We start from the raw sequence: 19,044 nt of genomic DNA, 5'->3' as shown, positions 1-19,044 counted from the left end.
GTCGAAAGAATTGATGAAATTGGATAAGTTAAGACAGAAGGAAGGCAAAAAGGTATGTATTGGATAAACCTGTTAAGCAGAGGGTGGGAGTTACCCCACTTACGGTCAGCTTTAAAATCTAGTTGAATCCCCCACTTTAAGAAGGAGCCATTCCTAAGAGTAGTAAAAAGATCTTTCCCTAGTTTTGGCAAAGTAATTTAGGGTTCCCAAAATGTTTCTGTAGTCCTAAACATTCTGTGTAGAATGAAGCAAAATCAAGAAGTGGGTTCACAAGGGAGACTCTTTTCCTGCAGAATCTGCTCAGCCCCAGAAAACAAGAGCTCAAATACTCAGAGCATACCTAGGGCTCATTAACACACACTGCTAAGCTCTATTCTATGCAAAAATGAATTATTGCTTTTCTGGGACACCCTAGATTATGTAACTGCACCTTAATGGAAATAAAATGAAGCATATGATTTTCACTGTTGCCGTTAGCAACAGTTCTGTTATTAATTTCAGCCCACATTCCCCTCCTGAAACAACCGCTTCATTGAAAGAAAACCCTGTGGGACAGGTAATGCAGAAGGTTGTTAACGCAAAGTAAATCAGTGCTTTTGGGATATAGACTAAGAGTAACAGTGAGCATACTTCTTTTTGCATCCCATCCCAGTAATTTTTAACAAAATCAAGAATTATAATCGCTATAATTCCATTCTAAAAGCTTTTTTTTAAATGTGCATTGTCAGCTAGCCTCTGTGCAGTCACCATCCTGAAATTGTAGTTTGAACACATATTTCTGTGTTTTCTGGAAAATATGGACAATATCCGCAGTTTGGGAAAATTCTCAGCCTGATTGTCTAACACAGTGGTTTTTCTTTGAAGAAAGGGAATATAAAATTGCTAAGTATCCAATTTAGGAAAGCTTTCCTTTACAGCACAGCGATTAAGCTGGGAATGTCTGAAGCACTGGGTTACTTGCTCTCCTGAAACAGGACCTGTTCAGACCGTAACTATTCAGGATTGGATTTAAACGCTCATCTTTCCTTCCATTTGTCTTCAGTTGCACCCCAACAATTTCTCTTTATCTATCTTAGCCTCAAAATTGTGTTTTTGTAATGGAGTGGATTCTATTAAAAGCCTGGAAATTCCCCCAGACTTCCATATTTAGTGAACTGAAAAACACAGATTTTATATTCTCTGAAATGTCATAGCCTATTTTTGAAGAAAACAAGACTTTTTAATTAAAGAAATGACTATTTATACAGGGAAATGTTGAATTTGTATGCACTATGATCAAACAATGAATTCCATTCAGGCATATTTATATATCTTGTAATATGCGTGGTTTTCTCAGCTGCCACAAAATCACTATCATAAACATAGAGAAGTCAAAATAAAATGGGCAAACACAATCCTGGTATAATTCCATTGACTGAAATGTACTTTTGCTGTTGTTCAAAGTAACCCTAAATCTGTGCAACTGGCTTTGAGCATAATCTGAATCTAAATCAGTCATAGAATTAAACAAAATTTATCTGTCATCAAATGGTAGAGATACGTCTTTATCTTTAATTATGGGCTTTTTTTTCCCCTTCCAAAAGAAGTAATTTGTGACTGAAATCGTAACCTTTTAAAAAATGATCTTTTTTTATGAACTGGAAGATAACAGCTTCTGCGCATTCTTTCATCAAAAAGTCTCTGCGTGTTAAAAAGAGCTGTATCTCAGCACTGAGGCTTGGGGCAACTTCAGCAACCTCTTTGGCTGCACCCGCAGGAAAATAGATGTATTGCATGATGTATTACCAGCTCACGATAGGAGCCATGCAAGTAAGGTTTTGGAAGGACCATGTTAAGAGCTATGGGAAACTTCTGACATGCTCCACATAAACAAGAAATCCTCAGAAACCCGGTCAGACTCAAAGCAGGCAGATTGCTTATGGAGTTAAAAAAACCTGCCCATTCACTGTGGGTTACAGGAGATCCCATGCACAGTTGCTGTAGAGCCAATGTGTATGTTTACATGAAGATGAGCGCCAGAGCAAATAAAGCAAAAAAGTGTGTAGCTCCTTTTATCCCAGAAATACTTTATTGCCACCGAGCAGAAAACTACTTCCTTTTTCTTTTAAATTTTTTACACATTTCAGTAACGTGCCTGCATCAGTGTCCCCTTTTATTCAAATGCGTCTGTAAAACTGAGTTAGGCAAGACGTCTGCAGATTTTATCAACCAGGAGAAAACATGCCATATCTCAACTGCTATCCATGTAAGTCCACAACGTGTTCAGCATTAATGAACCAGGTATTTTGTGTTAGTTACTACTTTAAAGACAAAATTGGTCTTTATTTTTCTCTCAGCCAGGGGAGAAAGTGTGCGTTTGTATTTGGGTAAAAGAATCCTTTTTTTTTTTTTTTATACTCTGGTCTTGTACTGAATATTCTGGCTGCAGTTGAATTCTTCATAAATGAATATTACGCAATTCAACTTCTACTGAAGGCTATGCTGTTGAATCATAACGATCCTATGACATCAAAGAAGGTACACCTCACTCATAACTTAATTAGAATTTTAGTACAGAAAATTAGTAAATTGAGTACAGAAGTACTAAAAATTTAGTACAGAAGTACTAAATTAGTAAATTTATTACAGAAATTAGTAAATTTTAAAATTACAGTCACTTCCTTCTTACCTGATAACATCTTTCTATCATTAAGTAGCTATTAGATAAAAAAAATCATAGTCCAGAGCTCAGAACTCCTCCTTTTCCAGCAAATAGCCTAACCATGAGTCTTGCACTCTAGCCCCAAAACTGAAGCCTTTTTCAGGCTTTCGTGGTTTAACCCCAGCCAGCGACTAAGCCCCACTCAGCCGCTCGCTCACCCCCCTGGTTGGATGAGAAAGAGATTCAGAAGAGTGAAAGTGATAAAACTCGTGGGTTGAGACAAAGGCAGTTTAATAAGTAAAGCAAAAGCCGTTCATGCAAGGAAAGTGAAACAAGGAATTCATTCACTGCTTCCCATCGCCAGGCAGGTCTTCAGCCATCTCCAGGAAAGCAGGGCTCCATCACATGTACTGGTTACTTGGGAAGACTAACGCCATAACTCTGAATGTGCCACCTGACTTCTCCTCCCCCCAGCTTTATATACTGAGCATGACGTCATATGGTATGGAATGTCCCTTTCGTCAGTTGGGGTCAGCTGTCCCGGCTGTGTCACCCCCAACTTCTTGTGCCCTCCCAGCCTACTCATTGGAGGGGTGGTGTGAGGAGCAGAAATGGCCTTGACTCTGTGTAAGCACTGCTCAGCAATAACTAAAACATCCCTGTATTATTAATACTGTTTTCAGCACAAATCCAAAACAGACCCATACTAGCTACTATGAAGAAAATTAACTGTATCCCAGCCAAAACCAGCACACAGGCTGTGGTAGTTTCATCAGTGGACTAGATAGCAATTCGATCTAGATAGTCTTTCACCCAGCAGCGGGGACAGTTGCAAGACAGTTGTAAACGTAAGCCCCTGGGTAAGAGATTGTACCTATGTATAGGTATAAACACTAGCAGAGCGCTGTAGCAAACACTGTCACAATTCCTAGTTTAGAAGAAAGGTGTCCTGTGCAACCTGCTCTAGCTGAACTTGCTCTGGCAGGGGGTTGGACTAGGTGATCTCCAGAGGTCCCTTCCAACCCCTGTCACTCTTGTGATTCTGTGTCTGCTTTCAGAAGGGAGCTTCATGCGATCAGTCCCAGGTGAACAAGTCCTTTTATTAATGAGTGAGGTACTTAAGCCCACAAGAGGAATAACTATAGCATCCTCTTGGCTTCGGTGACGAGTCTTCGGGTTTCCTTGTAGGTTACCCGGCTGCTCACGGCATGCAAGCAGATGTTTGCATTGTCTCTAAATATGGTGTATGTAGCAACAAGGAGCCGAAATTCGGGGTTTTGAAGACTTCTGTTAGCCTGAAACTATTTTCATGCACTGAAGTCAGGGATGCTGAATGCACACCTTTCACATCCTGAAGTGATTTCTGTGTGTCTGCATAGTGTCGGGGTGGAATAAGGTCTATTTATACTCATCATAGAAGAATGATCAGCTTTTAAGAGCACCCAGCTATGCCTCCAAAGCACTATATCATTCTCATTTTCATAGCATTTGATTCCCCGCAGAAGACATGCTATGCATTATACTTTTTCATTCTCACCTTATCTCTTTCTCCTTCGATAAAAAATTATTTCATGAGGGAGAGGATGATCTTAAAGCTCAGATATGTAGGTCCATTTCCAGAAGACATTCGATTCATCATCTGAGAATTGAAGATAATGTTGCTTTTTCTACTTTCTAAGAATCTTGTGAAAATAAATCCACTGTGGATAGAAAGGCATTCAGATATTACGCGGATGAGTGTTGTGGAAGGAATTAAGTATTCTCTGTTCTCAAACAATCGAATGAATGCCAAGCAGTGGCAGTGTGAAATGAGTGAAATTAAGCTCTGGCTCAAAACAGGTGTTTTCCATTCCCACAGTTCATTGAATCTGACTCTGATTTTGATGTCAGATAATAAATACACTGTCATTTGTTTAGCTGAACTGAATCAAATTATTATTACAAAGTGCTAAGTGATCTGCACGGTAATGTTTTCTAACGTTATTTGGCACACATAAAATAAAAATAGTAATAAAAATTACTCACAAAAATAACTTCCAGTACAGAAAAGGTGCTAATCACGTTGGCTACCAAAAAGCAGCAGAAGCACATGAAATAGTTTACACATGGCTTTTCAGATCCTACTAATCTCCCTTTTATTCTAAAGGTATTCAGATGATACTTTAAACTTTAGCTGAAAGCTTTCATTGCATTTTAATGGATGTTACCCTTTAAACAAGCTGTTTTAAATCCCCTTGGTTGAGAAGGACTTCAAATCAAATTCTATCTTCAATGCTGCTTTTTTGAGCTATGTCCCACTTTCTGTTCTTGCAGATGAGGAAATGTTTTTAATCTTTTGTAAAGTTCACTGAGGAACGATCTAATTTAGCACTGGTTTCATACCAGGGGTTCTATTTGTTGGCATTTAATGACTTTATTCTGCCTACGCCTTCATTTGTACATTGCAGGAACAACGGGATGTAAAGAAAATGATTAATTTTTACCAACTTCAGAATGTCAGTAAGGCTGTCTGTATTATAATGACATTATCAACTTTTGAAAATCATGCTATTAGGACTTTCTGGAGGACAGTACTTTCATAGGGAACTGCTGTTGAGTCAACCACCCGACCCCGGCTTGAAGCACAAAAGTAGAAAGCATATCTGGAGAAAAAGAGAATTGTTTTCTATTCTTGCATGTTTTAATTTAGGCCACAATCCAAAAAATATCAAAATTAATCTAGGAAACACTTTGGCTCCACCTGGCTTTTTGAGCAAGCTTTAAGTATGTAGAGACAGGGTCATTCTATTTCAACTGGAAACTGAAATCATGAAATTGAACTAATAACTGAAATTTAAGAAATCGATATTCAGGAGTCTCCACAAAGGTTTTATGCCAAATTTCGTAAGTGATTATGCCTAACCACTCTCCTCAGATGGATGAAGACTCCTGAGAGCTCATGCTAACGTAATTATTAAATGATGTCTTCCTACTCATAGGAGTAGCAGAGATGCTGCATCAGTGGTAGCACATTCTCATGCCAGTGGAGGCATGGGGACACAGGTGCGGGGAAGTTGCGGAGGAGCAGGGTGGGTTGCTGCCACGAGGACCTGCTTGCACGTGGGTGCGTTGTGCCGGGGGTGACTGCCATTGTAACATTTTGACGCTCCGTCATTGGGCAAATTACCTAGTTTTCTTTTTCAAAATCTAACAGTTTCAATCCTTGGGAATCATTGCTTCCCAGCCAAATACGTAAATGATAAAACAACTTGCAACATACAACAGTGAAACATCCCCGTTCTTTTTGCCATATTTTGATGTGAATTTGAGAGTTTGTTTACTTCAAAAATCAAAGCAAAACTTTGGGAATACGAAAAGGAGAGAAAAATGAGTACAAATGTAATACAGCAAGCCCTAAGAAAATGTTAACTAAAATTCATAAAAATTAAATTATGTGTTTTTATGCCTCTACTGTAAAGCCTGTGCAATTGGGTTATTCAAGGCAGTTGGGTTATATCAACTAGTTGTATATTATTAATTTCTGGGTTTCTCTTCAGGCATTTCATATCCTCTCAGTTTCTGCCATCTGCCAATAAATTTTAGCTAACGTGATTGGTGAGCAAATCCAAGTCCTGTATCTTTTCTATAGGTTGCGCTCTATCTATAGGTTGGTTACAAGGCTGTGAGTTTGTGTGGTGGATAACATCTGTTTGCCTGGGCTTTTTAAGTTTGTCACATTCCCTTAAAAGTGCGGAGGCCAGCTGGAGAGGCTGGAGGCAGAGGAAGGTTTTTCTGGAGGAGCTCCCCGAGCCTGCTCCCTGCAGGAGGCTGGAGAGATGCAGGCTGGTGGCACCAGAGTGGCCGGTGGAGCTGGGTTCCCCAGGCGGGCGCGAAGCCTGGCAGCCAAGACCTCACATGGCAACAGCCTCACAGACCCAAGGAGGCAGCAGGCAGAATTTACTGCATTGTTTTCCAGGTTTTCATCTTCTTGACATAAACACTTGTCCGAGAAAACTCTTTAGTGTACAAAGTATCTACTTGGGTATCTGTCTGTCTGAGGGCACGTAGAAGTACATATACACTGGCATTAATAACAGTGCAGGTGCTACATCTTTTTTAAATTAGAAATACTACAAATCTGCATGGTAGAGATGACTGCATAATTAGAATATCAGTCTAGAATAACAGTGATTTAATTCAAGTTGCAGCTTAATCCTGTGTAATTGCCAAGAAGCTCTAGGTACAAAACATGTATTTTCATTCCGGTCCCAACAGAACACTGGATTCTGCATCTTTTGATTTTGGTTACTGTTCAGGAAGTGGCCAAGAAACTCTTGGCTTCGGATTTTTCACCTCCCTTAAAAATTCCGGGAAGCCTGAATGCGCCATGCTCTGTTCTTTATTTCCTTCCCTCTGCACCTACTACTAAGCTATTAGTCATAGTTCATCCACTTTGGGAATGCATTTTTAATTCGAATAGCACATGTTAAAATGCTTTCAGACATGAGTGATTTGGATGTTACTGACGTAATTACTGGCTTCTATTAGATAAGCGGTGTATGATTTTAATAAATGTAACCATCTATGCTCATAACAGACTTTCTTTGGGATGTACAATACACAGTTAATACTTTTGAATGCAAATGTGTTCTCAAGGCAAGTAAATGAAGATATGCCTGGCTGGAGAGTCTTAGGATGCTGAAACAAGGAAAATTAAAAATTAGGGCAAATTTCATTAACCCATAAAGACAAGTAATGTCTTTTAACTTCAGACTTTTAACTTCATTCGTTCATCTGGTTTCCTTTTAAATCACTTTAAGGGGAAAGCCGTCTCTGCCACTTTCAAAGGCATGGAGGTAAGAAGAAGGTTGCCGTAGGTGAACCTGGATGCGATGCATCTCTTCTGCATGGAGCGTCTCTCTGTTGGGAGCCGCCCAGCCCAGGGGCAGCCTGGCAGAGGGTTGTGCTGGCGGCTCAGCCGGCTGCTGCTCACCCAGGGCCTGCCCCCTGGACCTGCCGGTGGGCATGGCTCTGCTGCGTGCTGTTTGATGGCTCCCTTTCATCCTAAAATTCTTTTTATTCCAACTCCATTAGTAGTATGGGAGTTTGATTAAATCTTTTTATACTTACTTGCATTTATAGAGGCAGACTTTCAGCTCAGGACATTGAATATAGTAAAGGCTTTGGCCAAGCATCTGTGTTTTGAAAAAGGATTTTCAAAATGGCTTATCCATCCGCTCAGGTTGAGGGAAAGGTCATGTCACGTACGTGTTCCTGAGACTGAAAACCTTTTGTGTTACAGCGAGGGCCCATCAGCGCTGTTAATTACCTTGCTTTGGTAAAAAAAAGGGAGTCAGAAATTATTGGGAGTGGTAGAAACAACCAGTGAATATTGTTTTCCTTAAACAGGGGTGTATATGGACTAGAGCTAGTCTGGGGTATCAGAACGATTGCTAGCAAGCAGGAAATTGCACTACTATCACTAAACTGAAAGGTCAGCTCTGTTGGAAGTGTCAATTACTGGTAATGTATGAGGTGAGTTTCCTAGTCTAATTGGGAAATATTTTTAAGAGACAGTAGAAATCATGTGAGTGAGTTGTTAACTTTGTCTTCCTCTAGGCACATTACTGCGGTCGATTCCTAAGGGAGATGGGGAAAATGCTTCTAAAAAAGTGCGATAGATGTCTTTTGGGCATCGGAGCCTTGTTAATGGTCTCCTGCCTTTGTCCTGGGTTTATTGTACCAATATAAAGTTTAGAAATGCTGATGCAGGAATTCCTACGGACTTCAGGAAATAATCTTTGTACAATGTTTTGCCACAGTGTGGGCTTCCACAGGTGGGTGCTATATTTTTTATGTGAGTAAATGGAGACCAAACAGAAAGTGTTACCAATGGCTTTACTTGGAGGAGATTGCAGTGCATCCACCACAGACTCTTTACATCCTTACATATATGAGGGTAATAAATAATATATCATACATGCTCACAGGGTGTGTTAGATTGCCTCGAGCAGCAGCCTCCAGTTTTTGCCTGCCTCTTGGCCCATGGATCTGTAACGCGTTAAGAGCAATTTTTCTGTCTTTGCTTGCTTTAGCCTGGTAAGTTCTTCTGGCCACAAGGATTATTAGAGTGCCACAAAATCAACAGCCCAAGATACACTTTTTGCTAATAAAATATCACGTGTGGACTAACAGCCCAGGATACAGCACAGTTATCTTTCGGTCATAGTGTCACCAGAACAAACTCAGTTTGGCCATACTGGTTTGGGGTATTTCCCCAGGGCAGAGGTCTTCTTATTTATACCTGTCACCACAGTACACCACTCTGAGAGCTTCCTTTTCAGCTCATGATGTAAAAATAACATGGTCTGTGAACTGCTCTTCCCTCCTGCATTCATATAGGCTCCTTGGTGAACCCTGTGCAGCTGAGGACACGAGGTGCTCCGATAACAAAAAGAACAAAGTCTATTTCTCATAGTCAGAATTTGGAGGCACAGTTTGATCTAGTACTTCTTACTTTTTGTGGTAAATCATACTACTCTTGTTGTAAAACTGTTCCAATCGCTTTCTTGTTTTGTGTCTCTTCACAGAGCGATGAGGTTTTAACAGTCATCAAGGCAAAAGCGCAGTGGCCTGCCTGGCAACCTCTGAACGTGTAAGTAAGTAGGGAATAGTATGTCTCAGTAGCCTTGTGTTCAGCATAGGCTAATGGACTGCTCTAAACTCATTGTCTCATATAATCATTTGCTCTTGTAAAGAAACGATCTAAAAATATTTTGATAGATGAGTTTTTAATCTTTTTTGCAGTTTTTTGCCAACAATTGCTTCTCTCGTTCTTTCGTCTTTATCATCTCTTCATTTTTTACGTGCTTTGGTTCACTAACTGTGACAGGAGAAGGATTATCCCGTGGAGTTTGTGTCTTCAATGAACAATGATATTTATTCAGTGCTTGCTCAAAAATGTATTGTGCTATTCTACATGTAATATTCTTTAGCATCCTGTGTCACGCACTATGACGACGCACAGTGCCAATACAGTAATCCACCAACAAAAAACTCCTAAGGGACTAATTCTTTAAAATGCTTATCTGAAACACTCTGTGATAGCATCACGATCCTGATGGTAGTGTAACCACAGTTGTTTTACCAAGTGAGACAGCTAAATGGGTTCCCAGGATCCTAACTCTGGTCTCTCTGGGACTCGGCGGAAAAGAGGAGAAAAATCTTCTTTCAGGATACTCTTGAATTTACTGGTTGTCTTTTGGGGGTGGTGGTTCCTGCATAACTTGTCTGTGCTTGGCCCAAGGTTTGTACTAATTATCCAGGCCCAAATCAATGAGACTTACAAGTGACTAAAGATGAGAAGCCAGTATAAGGGGTCACCCCATTAGCTGAGAGTCAAATTAAGTCCTTGGAGAAGCAGGGCAATTAGTTTACGGCAAGACTGTAGGGAGCAGGGAGTCCTGTTTCCTCTGTAAAAAGTACAAGGGAAGCAGTTAGTGGAACACCGTGTCTGGTTTTGTCATCTGTATTTCAGAAAGTATGTGAAAATTTGGAGTTTACTCAGAAAAAAGCTGCAAAAGAGTTCGATTTTTAGAAAACATCCCGTACCATAAGAGGCTTAGAAGCTCTTAAGCAGCTTAGGACTTAAGCCATTCAGTTTATCCCCTCCCTGCCTGCAAAAAAAAAAAAAGGTTAGGAGGTGAGCACAGCTTAAATAGTGAAAAGATTTCTGATAGCTGATCCCTTTTTAATCTAGAAAAAAAACACCCCTATGAAATCCCTCGTAGCACGGAAGCTAAGGAAATCCGTGACGAGGAAGTTCTCACTAAAGGTATGGGAAAAGGGTTTAACAGTGTGACTAACCTTCAGTGCAGCTTACCTGAACGTGAGGTGGATTGTCCATCACTTGAGTATATTCTAACCTGAGACAGAGTTGTGGGCTCTGCACAGGAATTGTGGATTAGGCTTTCTTTTTGGCTGGTGTTATGCTATTGGCGACTGTAATGGCATTCTTTATTTATGGTCTTATTTCCCTGAAATTTTCAGTATTTCATTTTGGTAGTGTTTGCCATGTAGTAGTTGTGGGTAGCATTTTTTTTTTCCTTGCTGCCTTCTTTCTCTTCACTCCAAACACTTTAAAATGGAAACTTTTGTCCGCTTCTGTGTGTGTTCTACTACTGAGGTCTCTGACTGAAACAAGCCATTTATTTTACCCTTCCAATTTCAGTTACTTTCCCAAAGCAACATTTGTGTATGGTGTTTCTGTATCAAAGTGAACAATACTGCTAGGAATCGATTGCTCTGCGTGCTTGGAAGGCTTTGGCATTGACAAGAGAGCAGGTCTGTACTTTGTTCACAGAAAGATGGAGAGAGGATCTCCTGCTCCAGAGTCTCAATCCATCATCTTTCAAATATACTGAATATATTCCGTAACAGAATCAAAGCTAATTAAAGTATGTTGCCCCTGGTCATAATAGCTAGTTCACCACAGCACTGAGAAGCTTCACAAAAAAGCTGAGAGTGAACAACTTCAGGTGCTTTCTAGGCATATTCTTTCACAGACGTGCCTGCAAATGCTTTTGCAACATCCTCCAGATGTTCTTCTGGTTAATTCTTACCTTTTTTATATGGTAATTCTTACCTTTCGGTAACATCAAAACCTTGGTATTTGTGCTTTGAATTCTGTGAGGGTTCCCCTCACAAATGTTCCTTCACTTTACCAGTGGTGTTAGATTTTTGGCTTTTTAAATAATTTTTTATCATATTTTGCCATGATGTCCTTGGTTTTGATTCCTTTTAAAAATATGATCTAAGCTTCAAAAGAAGACAAAATTTTCAATAGACATTAATGTCTGGTGTTAATTTCCCATTTGCTGTTATGGATGGTCCTTCTTGGAATTCAGATCAGAGTTGTGCAAGTATTGGATAATGACTCCTCAGAATAACCATTTGGTCTATTATTATGCATAACACAGCCATCTTACTAATAAAGAATTGACTAAAAGTCATGAATAACCTTCTTTTGCATGATCGTTAGTTATATATCTAATATATAATACAGTGTGATAGTGGTGCCAAAGTGGCATTGCAATATGTCATAATAAGCGCAGCCTAAAAACCTTCCTGAATGTGTTTTACAACAATTATGAAACGCATAATACTAGTAAGCCAATTTATGAAGGCATAAACTGTCAAAAGTTGGCAAATTCAGCCTGCTCACCCCTTCAGAGTTTGCCTCCTGATTCCATATAGTGATTTTTATTGCTATCCCTATCCAAGTTACAGTGCCAAGTTAGTTACAGCGATTACACTTAAAATCAGAGGGAGGAGGGGAACAGTTGCCTGCAAACCTTGTGGGAGGGCTGTAAGAGTATTGCTCGATTTGCAGGCTGTTGTGGAGAATGCGAGGTGAGGCACCGCAGACACCAGGCTGCCACCCCAGGCAAACGCGGTAGCCGAGAGTAACGACTGGGGCTGGAGCGCAGGGACAGTCACAGGGGTGGTGGCGGGCACTGTCATGGAGGGGAGAGTTAGGGGCTGGGTATTTGCGCATTGCAGGCACCAGCTGAGTCAGACCCAGCCCTTTCAGGGGAAAAACGAGAGAAAAGAAACTGGATGGGGGCAGGCACCGAGGCTCAGCACAGCTCTGGGCACCAGCCCCGCTGCCCACGCAGGGAATCACCAGCCAGCCAGGACAGGCACTGCGCCTGCCCGGTGCTCTCCCATCTTTCCGTAACAGTGAGGGTGACAGCAGTGCCTCCTCTCCTTACAGAGGCTGTAGCAAGGCAAGCTGCTAATTGTTGCCCTCATCTTGAGCAGTTGGTGAGCCCTTGTGTTTCCACTCTGGTCACCTGTAATAACGTGTGGGAGGATGGTCTTGGCCAGGCGCCTCTCACAGATCCATCATTGGAGATGATTCATTCATCATTAAAAGGCTTTTCTTCTACTCCGTCAATACCGGTCAATGAGGCTGTGACTCCTGAGGCCGCTCGTACCTCATTAAGTAATGTTTCAAGCTCTGTGTGGACTGAGGGCATGAAGTGTCTTTGTCTAAATCTGACGGTGATGCCAAAAGCCTTTGGTTCATGACACCGGAGATAAGAGAAATATAACTGGGAGCTTTTCTTCTGCCTAGGGAGAAGCAAATAGAGACTTCTCAGTGGAGATCTAGTGGCACACAGTGCCTTCCCTGGGAGAGGTCTTTGGCTTCAGACATGAGTTCAGGTGCAAGAAATTACAGAAGGGGCTGGGACAAGTTGCCAGCCCTAAGCAGGAAATGATAAAATGGCCTTAAGTAATTTTCTCAAATGCTTTCTGTTAATTACAATTAGTGCTAATACACTTTAACGTATTGTCATCTCCCAGTACAATATAATGCTGGTGAACCCATATCCTGCCATAGACTTAATACTTCACTGCCTTTTATCATTCCTCTCCTCAGTCCCTGTATGTTCCTACTCTTTGTCACTGTTTTTCTTTTTTCTTCCTATCACTTATCTTCATTATCCTCCATTCAGTTTCTTATCCAGGGCACCAGCATGCAAAAAACTCTCCTGAGTTGTTGCAAACAGGGCACAGTTTTGGGTGATCTTCGTGAACTAGTTTTATGGTTGCCCAACCGAGAGCAATGTCGGAAGCATGAGAAGGAGTGCCAGACAAAGTAATAAAGCATTTTGCTTTGCCTTATTCTTTGTATTACCAAGTTGTGTGGCTGAAATTCTGACTGCAGGGAATGCGTTCTTCCTTGAGTGTAATGGTATCAGTATACAGCATGCTGTCAAATGAAAGTAGTTTTTCTTATCTTGCTTGTATAAACAAGAGCACAGTGCATTGCTCCCTTCCTCTCAGCTGTGTTTCAGGCAGAGTCAAATTTTACTTCCATATTCAGCTGCAAATCGTTGGCCTCTCACAGTAGGGATGATAAAATACAGCAAATACAGATAGTACAGCTGGTATCCAGATCTGCATATCTGGCACCTGTAAAACAATCAAGCCACGACAGAAGAATTTTGGGATAAGGAAGGCAAGACTTTTAAAGATAGCATGCATCAAATTCCACAGGAGCTACTACCTTTAAAAATCTTGCCTTGCATTCTCTTACCCCAAATACATCCTTTTTTTTTTTGGCTGTGTTTATTACACCTTTATTTTAAATCCAGATGTCTCTATTGTGACACACCCCCTTTTTCATTCAACAAGCATTTTTATCTAAATAAGAGCGTCCCAGGATAATCCACCAGAAGAAAATAAGCACAAATCCTGATCAGTTAGTCCCACTCTATAATGTGAGTTACAGAGTCAGTTACAGAGTCATAGAATCATAGAATGGTTTGGGTTGGAAGGGACCTTAAAGATCATCTTGTTCCAACCCCCCTGCCCTGGGCAGGGACACTGCCTGCTAGACCATGTTGCTCAAAGCCCCATCCAGCCTGCCCTTGAACACTTCCAGGGATGGGGCATCCACAACTTCCCTGGGCAACCTGTGCCAGTGTCTCACCACCCTCACAGTAAAGAATTTCTTCCTGATATCGAATCTAAACCTCTCAGTTTAAACTGTTACCCCTCGTCCTGCCGTTGCACTCTCTCATACAGAGCCCCTCCCCATCTCTCCTATAGCCCCCCTTTAGGTACTGGTAGACCACTATAAGGTCTCTGTGGAGCCTTCTCTTCTCCAGGCTGAATAGCCCCAACTCTCTCAGCCTGTCCTCATAGCGTAGATGCTCCAGCCCTCTCATCATCTTCATGGCCCTACGCTGGACCCGCTCCAACAGGTCCATGTCCTTCCTGTGCTGAGGACTCCAAAGCTGGAGGCAGTACTCTAGGTGGGGTCCCACTAGAGCAGAGTAGAGGGGCAGAATCACCTCCCTCGACATGCCGGCCACGCGTCTTTTGATGCAGCCCAGGATGCGGTTGGCTTTTTGGGCTGCTAGTGCACATTGCCTGCTCATGTTGAGCTTCTCATCCACCAACACCCCCAAGTCCTTCTCCTCAGTCACTGCCGGGCACAGAAAAAGCTGTCAGTTCCACCTCTTGGCATGAGCTGGATTGTTTTTAACGTGGTGAAATCCAAGCCACGTAGTGTTGTCAGGGCACTTGCTGTTTTTACAGCTGCCTGTTTTTTCACAATCGCTATGTCCTCTGTGATTCCTCACCATCAGGGAAAGGCATTATCATACGTGTATCTTTCTTTTATATAACAGCATGTTTGTTGTGATGGCTGGGGAGTTGGAAAAAGCAAATTCTTCAGGTGCATCTCTGATATTTCCAAAATGGCAGGGCCTCCAAGCCAAGATACCACATCAGAACAAGGAGTATCTTTTCACCGTATAGCTCTCAGCTCTCTGAAAAAAAAAGAGGGGAATTGAAAATGGATAGTTGGACAGGTGTCACACATTAATAGACATCTCTCTGGGTAGTTTCTGGCATTTCAAAAATATGTCCAGTATAAGTAAAGCTCTTTCTTAATATAGGCAAAGGGAAAAGTATGTGAATGGCAATTCTTGTGTCTAATCGCTTTTTTGTAGGTCCTGTAAACCAGGAAAACATTCATCCCTGTGCAACACTGTGGAATATGGACTTCCGTGTACATATAGCGTAACACTGATAAATACAAACATGGATCAGACATAGGATGGAAATTACTCTCCAGTATGTCATGTATTCCATTATTTAACACTCAGACCTTATAAATTCTTAAACACCTGTACAGATAGTGTGTCTTTCCAATTATTTTCATGTGTTAATTCTGGCTTTTCCTGATACATAAAAAGGCAATATTAATTTGAAAAAAAAAAAGTAATTGAAAAAGTCGCTTTAACTTTCTGTTGTAAAACCTGTCAGATTCTAAAAAACTGGCAAGAAGACCACACTTCCCTGCATAAATTAACTGCCTATTTCCCATTCCTTTCCTGGTGGAATTTCAGTCTGCAGCCCTAGCTAGGAGAAAGAATATGTTTGGATAGGGGTCTCCAGCAGTATCATTGTAATTTTTATGAAGCACATCATGCGTATTCTAATTATTATTTTTTCCAGTTTGCTTGTTTATTTTAGGTTTAATAAGTCAACCTATAGACAATGTATTTCAATGCAGAAATTCAAGATATTTTATCCAAGAAAATAGCATAGTGAGAGTTCCTGACATTAAAAGGTTGTTTTTTTCTGAAATATTCACAAGCATTACTTTTCATATTCTTCTCTCATTTATTTTTTTCTTTTGTGCAAAACCACCACTGCTTTCCGACCTTTTTACCTCCTCAGTCCATTATTAGTTACAACCAATGCACATTGAAGTGATAGGCATTTTTCTTTATTATATTTTTGAACTATCTGAAGTCTGGAAAATTATCCTCTCCTTCCTTATGTCTCTCCTGTTTCCATTTCCCCGTGTTGTTTGCGTGAGTAGTCATGGTCCTGTGGTTTTCCTCTGCCACCTGACTGTGCACAGAGCTTACTCTTTTTCTCGTGCATTTAAGCAGCTCTTCCCCATTTATTTGGGGATTACCTGAAAATACTCCAGTAAGCACTTGACGGTGAAGCTTAGCAGAAAAGGAGGCCTATTCATTTATACTATACATGAATAGAACTATTTATTCCAAAGAGTTTATAAATTAGTACGGTTCCCCCATCATCCCCTACAAATTATCCCATCAGTCCGCCTCCATTTCAAGTTTTACATGTCCTTGGTATCTTAGTCTGACTACAAAGATATTCAGGCTGGTTTTCCTGCCTTTCGAGGAGGATATCAGAAAATGCGACAGGATACTCCCAAGTACAGTTTTCAGCATGAAGACAGATAACCTAGCTAAACTGAGGAAGAAGACTGTTCCAGAAATCAAACAAAGTGTATTCTATAGAAAGGGGATGGGAAATGCAAAAGTGCTCTGATCCAAAAATATGTTTGAGTTGATGGATCACACTAGCTGGAGAAAAAAATGCTGACTTATTCTTTTGCATTTTCCTTCCTTTGTTCTTGAGTGAAAGCTCTTTCAATCTTTACTTCCAGAATTCTTCTGCCACAAGTTGAGCAAAAAATGGTTTTGTATGTTTTGATCCTGCTACGCTCAATTTGCTATGCCCAATGAGTCTTCATTACAGCATTTGGGAATTGAAAGCCAAGCCACAGATGAGTAGGGAATTTCATCTGTTTGGAGTTTCAGCATTTGTTTGTTTATCATTTTGCTTCTTTTTTTACTTAATTTTTTTACCTTTTACTTTCTTTACTTTACTGTACTTTCCTGCTATCCTTGTGCCCAGTGGTCAGGCAGTGAACAGCCTGCCCAGGGAGGTGGTTGAGTCCCCATCCCTAGAGGTGTTTAAGAAACGTCTAGATTTGGCACTTCAGGGCATGCTCTAGTGGCAGAGATTGTAGTGGGGTTTTTTGTGTGTGCATGGTTGGACTTGATGATCTCAAAGGTCCTTTCCAACCATGACAATTCTATGATTCTGTGATTTAGGTCATTGAATGATTACTTAGATGTTCTTAGAAGGAGAACCATTTAAGTCAGAAATGGAACTCTTTACTGTCTTCTGAAAGATAATGAAAGAATTCTCTCTCCTCATCTTACGCTTCACTGTTAAAGATCTCATTTTATTGTGTCTGATATTCTACTCTTTACAACTCACACAGCCTTAATGTGGTTTTGTCTCACTGATAAATATCCTTGGCAAAACTACCCAAGGTTACGTATACAGTTGCATACTTGAAAGAAGTCTTCAGCAGGGGAAACAGCTTCAATAATAACAATTTGTAACTACATTAATGTTACCGATATTACCTAACCCGTTCCGTCAGATGGCAGAGAGCTGAAACGTAGACATTATCCATGTAAACATGATGAACTTCGCCGTTGACCTTCTCACACGTTGCGAGTTTTGTGAGGTTCAAAGAGAGATGCTAATTTACAAAAGAATATTGGCAGGCATTTAGGCAACCATTTCCTGTAAACACGTAATTCTAAAACTTTCAGTTCCTGAAGTGTTTACATACCTAAATAGCTATTAGTAACATTACTAAACGCATAAAAATGCAACCAACTTTCAGCATTCCCAAAGCTAACTACATTTTCACAAGGGTGAGAGGACCTCTGTTAGGCAATAGATCGCAACTAAATCATATTAACTTACGTTATTTAGTCATTGCCCTGCCTATTTTATCAGTGACAGCCTAATCTGACAGAAATCTTCAGGTAGACCTTTCAAGTGAGCCACACACCCATATGGTCAGCGAAATAAAGGGTATCCCCCAATATGGAGAAGACTCGCCTGGAAGGTCTGGGTTTAATTCTCCTTTCCTCCTGGCCAGACTTGAATGGTAACGTCTGTCTCTGGATGTGAAATTCAAAACAGCAACCTACACAGCGAGAGCCCTTTACTGTCACATATCATGTTCATCTAGCTCAAGCTTCACTATTTTGCATGGAATGATTAAATATTTATTAGCCAGAGGAAGAAAGCAATTACTAGGATTTTCCCCTCAAGTGAGGAGAGACAGAAGAGTTCTCTGAAGGAGATTAGTCTCTAAAATGTTTGGTAAACAGTGAGTTAATCAGCTTTGTACGATGGGGAAGAGGTATGTGTGGAACAAGTACAGCTCAGTTGCATGATCTCATTAATTAGAAATCACTCTGTCTTTATTTTGTGGCACTTATGGAATGATGATAGTTTTTTCAGTTACGTGGCTGCCTTGGAAGAGAGACGGTTCCTGGCCGACAAAAATATTTTGTTCTCTTTCCAGGTTTTTAGCCTTTTCTTTTTTCTTTTTTTTTTTTTTTAACACCTTCACATTACTTAAAACAGAATGCATGAATTAGGTAATTTTTGAAGAGAAAACACTTAGATTTGTCTCCTTTTTTGACTGATATTTACTGAATTCAACTTAAGAAAAAATGTTTCTGTTCACCCAGAAATACACTTTTAAAATAAATGCTAATTTGCTTAGATCTAGTTGAAATTGATTTTCCATTACTTGCTTAATTTCTGTGTGATGGAAATAGGCCAAAATTACATACATTTGCGTTACATTCATAATAAATGGAGTCGTTTTTTAGAATGAAGATTTCAAGTAGACGTTTCCTTTTGTGTTGTCCTATAAAATAAATATGTTATTTGAGGAATCTTTTTAAGATTTTCTGAAAATCTTTCAGAAGTAATCTTTTTTTAGGATTTATTTAATCGATCTTTATAGCTATCTATCTGGAGAATTTGAGAAATTAATTTACCTATTCATCTATGTGAATTATCTGCTTCTTTCTAAACTGCGTATGTGTGGATAAAATGTATGTGCACGCATGCCGCAACTAAAGCTGGCATTTTTCCTTTAATAAGACCTATATAAAAAATATTTGTAGGCTGCATTCAAAATCAGTACCTTGTTGTGCTGCCTACATTTGGAGTAATTTGTTTTGGAGAGTTAATGTGGAGAC

General features: G+C 40.3%; 1 protein-coding gene across 2 annotated transcripts in view; it reads left to right on the top strand.

Annotated features, from left to right (window-relative positions):
- SPON1 (spondin 1) overlaps window positions 1-19,044 on the top strand; it is a 238,295-nt gene that overhangs the window by 194,336 nt on the left and 24,915 nt on the right. For both annotated transcript variants that reach the window (XM_074586174.1, XM_074586173.1), the window contains one exon: window positions 9,211-9,275. In XM_074586174.1, the coding sequence (XP_074442275.1) occupies window positions 9,211-9,275 (65 nt within the window). The remainder of the gene's footprint in view (window positions 1-9,210; window positions 9,276-19,044) is intronic.

Source organism: Larus michahellis, chromosome 4 (genome assembly GCF_964199755.1).
Source record: "Larus michahellis chromosome 4, bLarMic1.1, whole genome shotgun sequence".
NCBI lineage: Eukaryota > Metazoa > Chordata > Aves > Charadriiformes > Laridae > Larus > Larus michahellis.
Note: the sequence above shows the minus strand (reverse complement) of the source record. Positions and strands in the feature narration are given on the sequence as shown.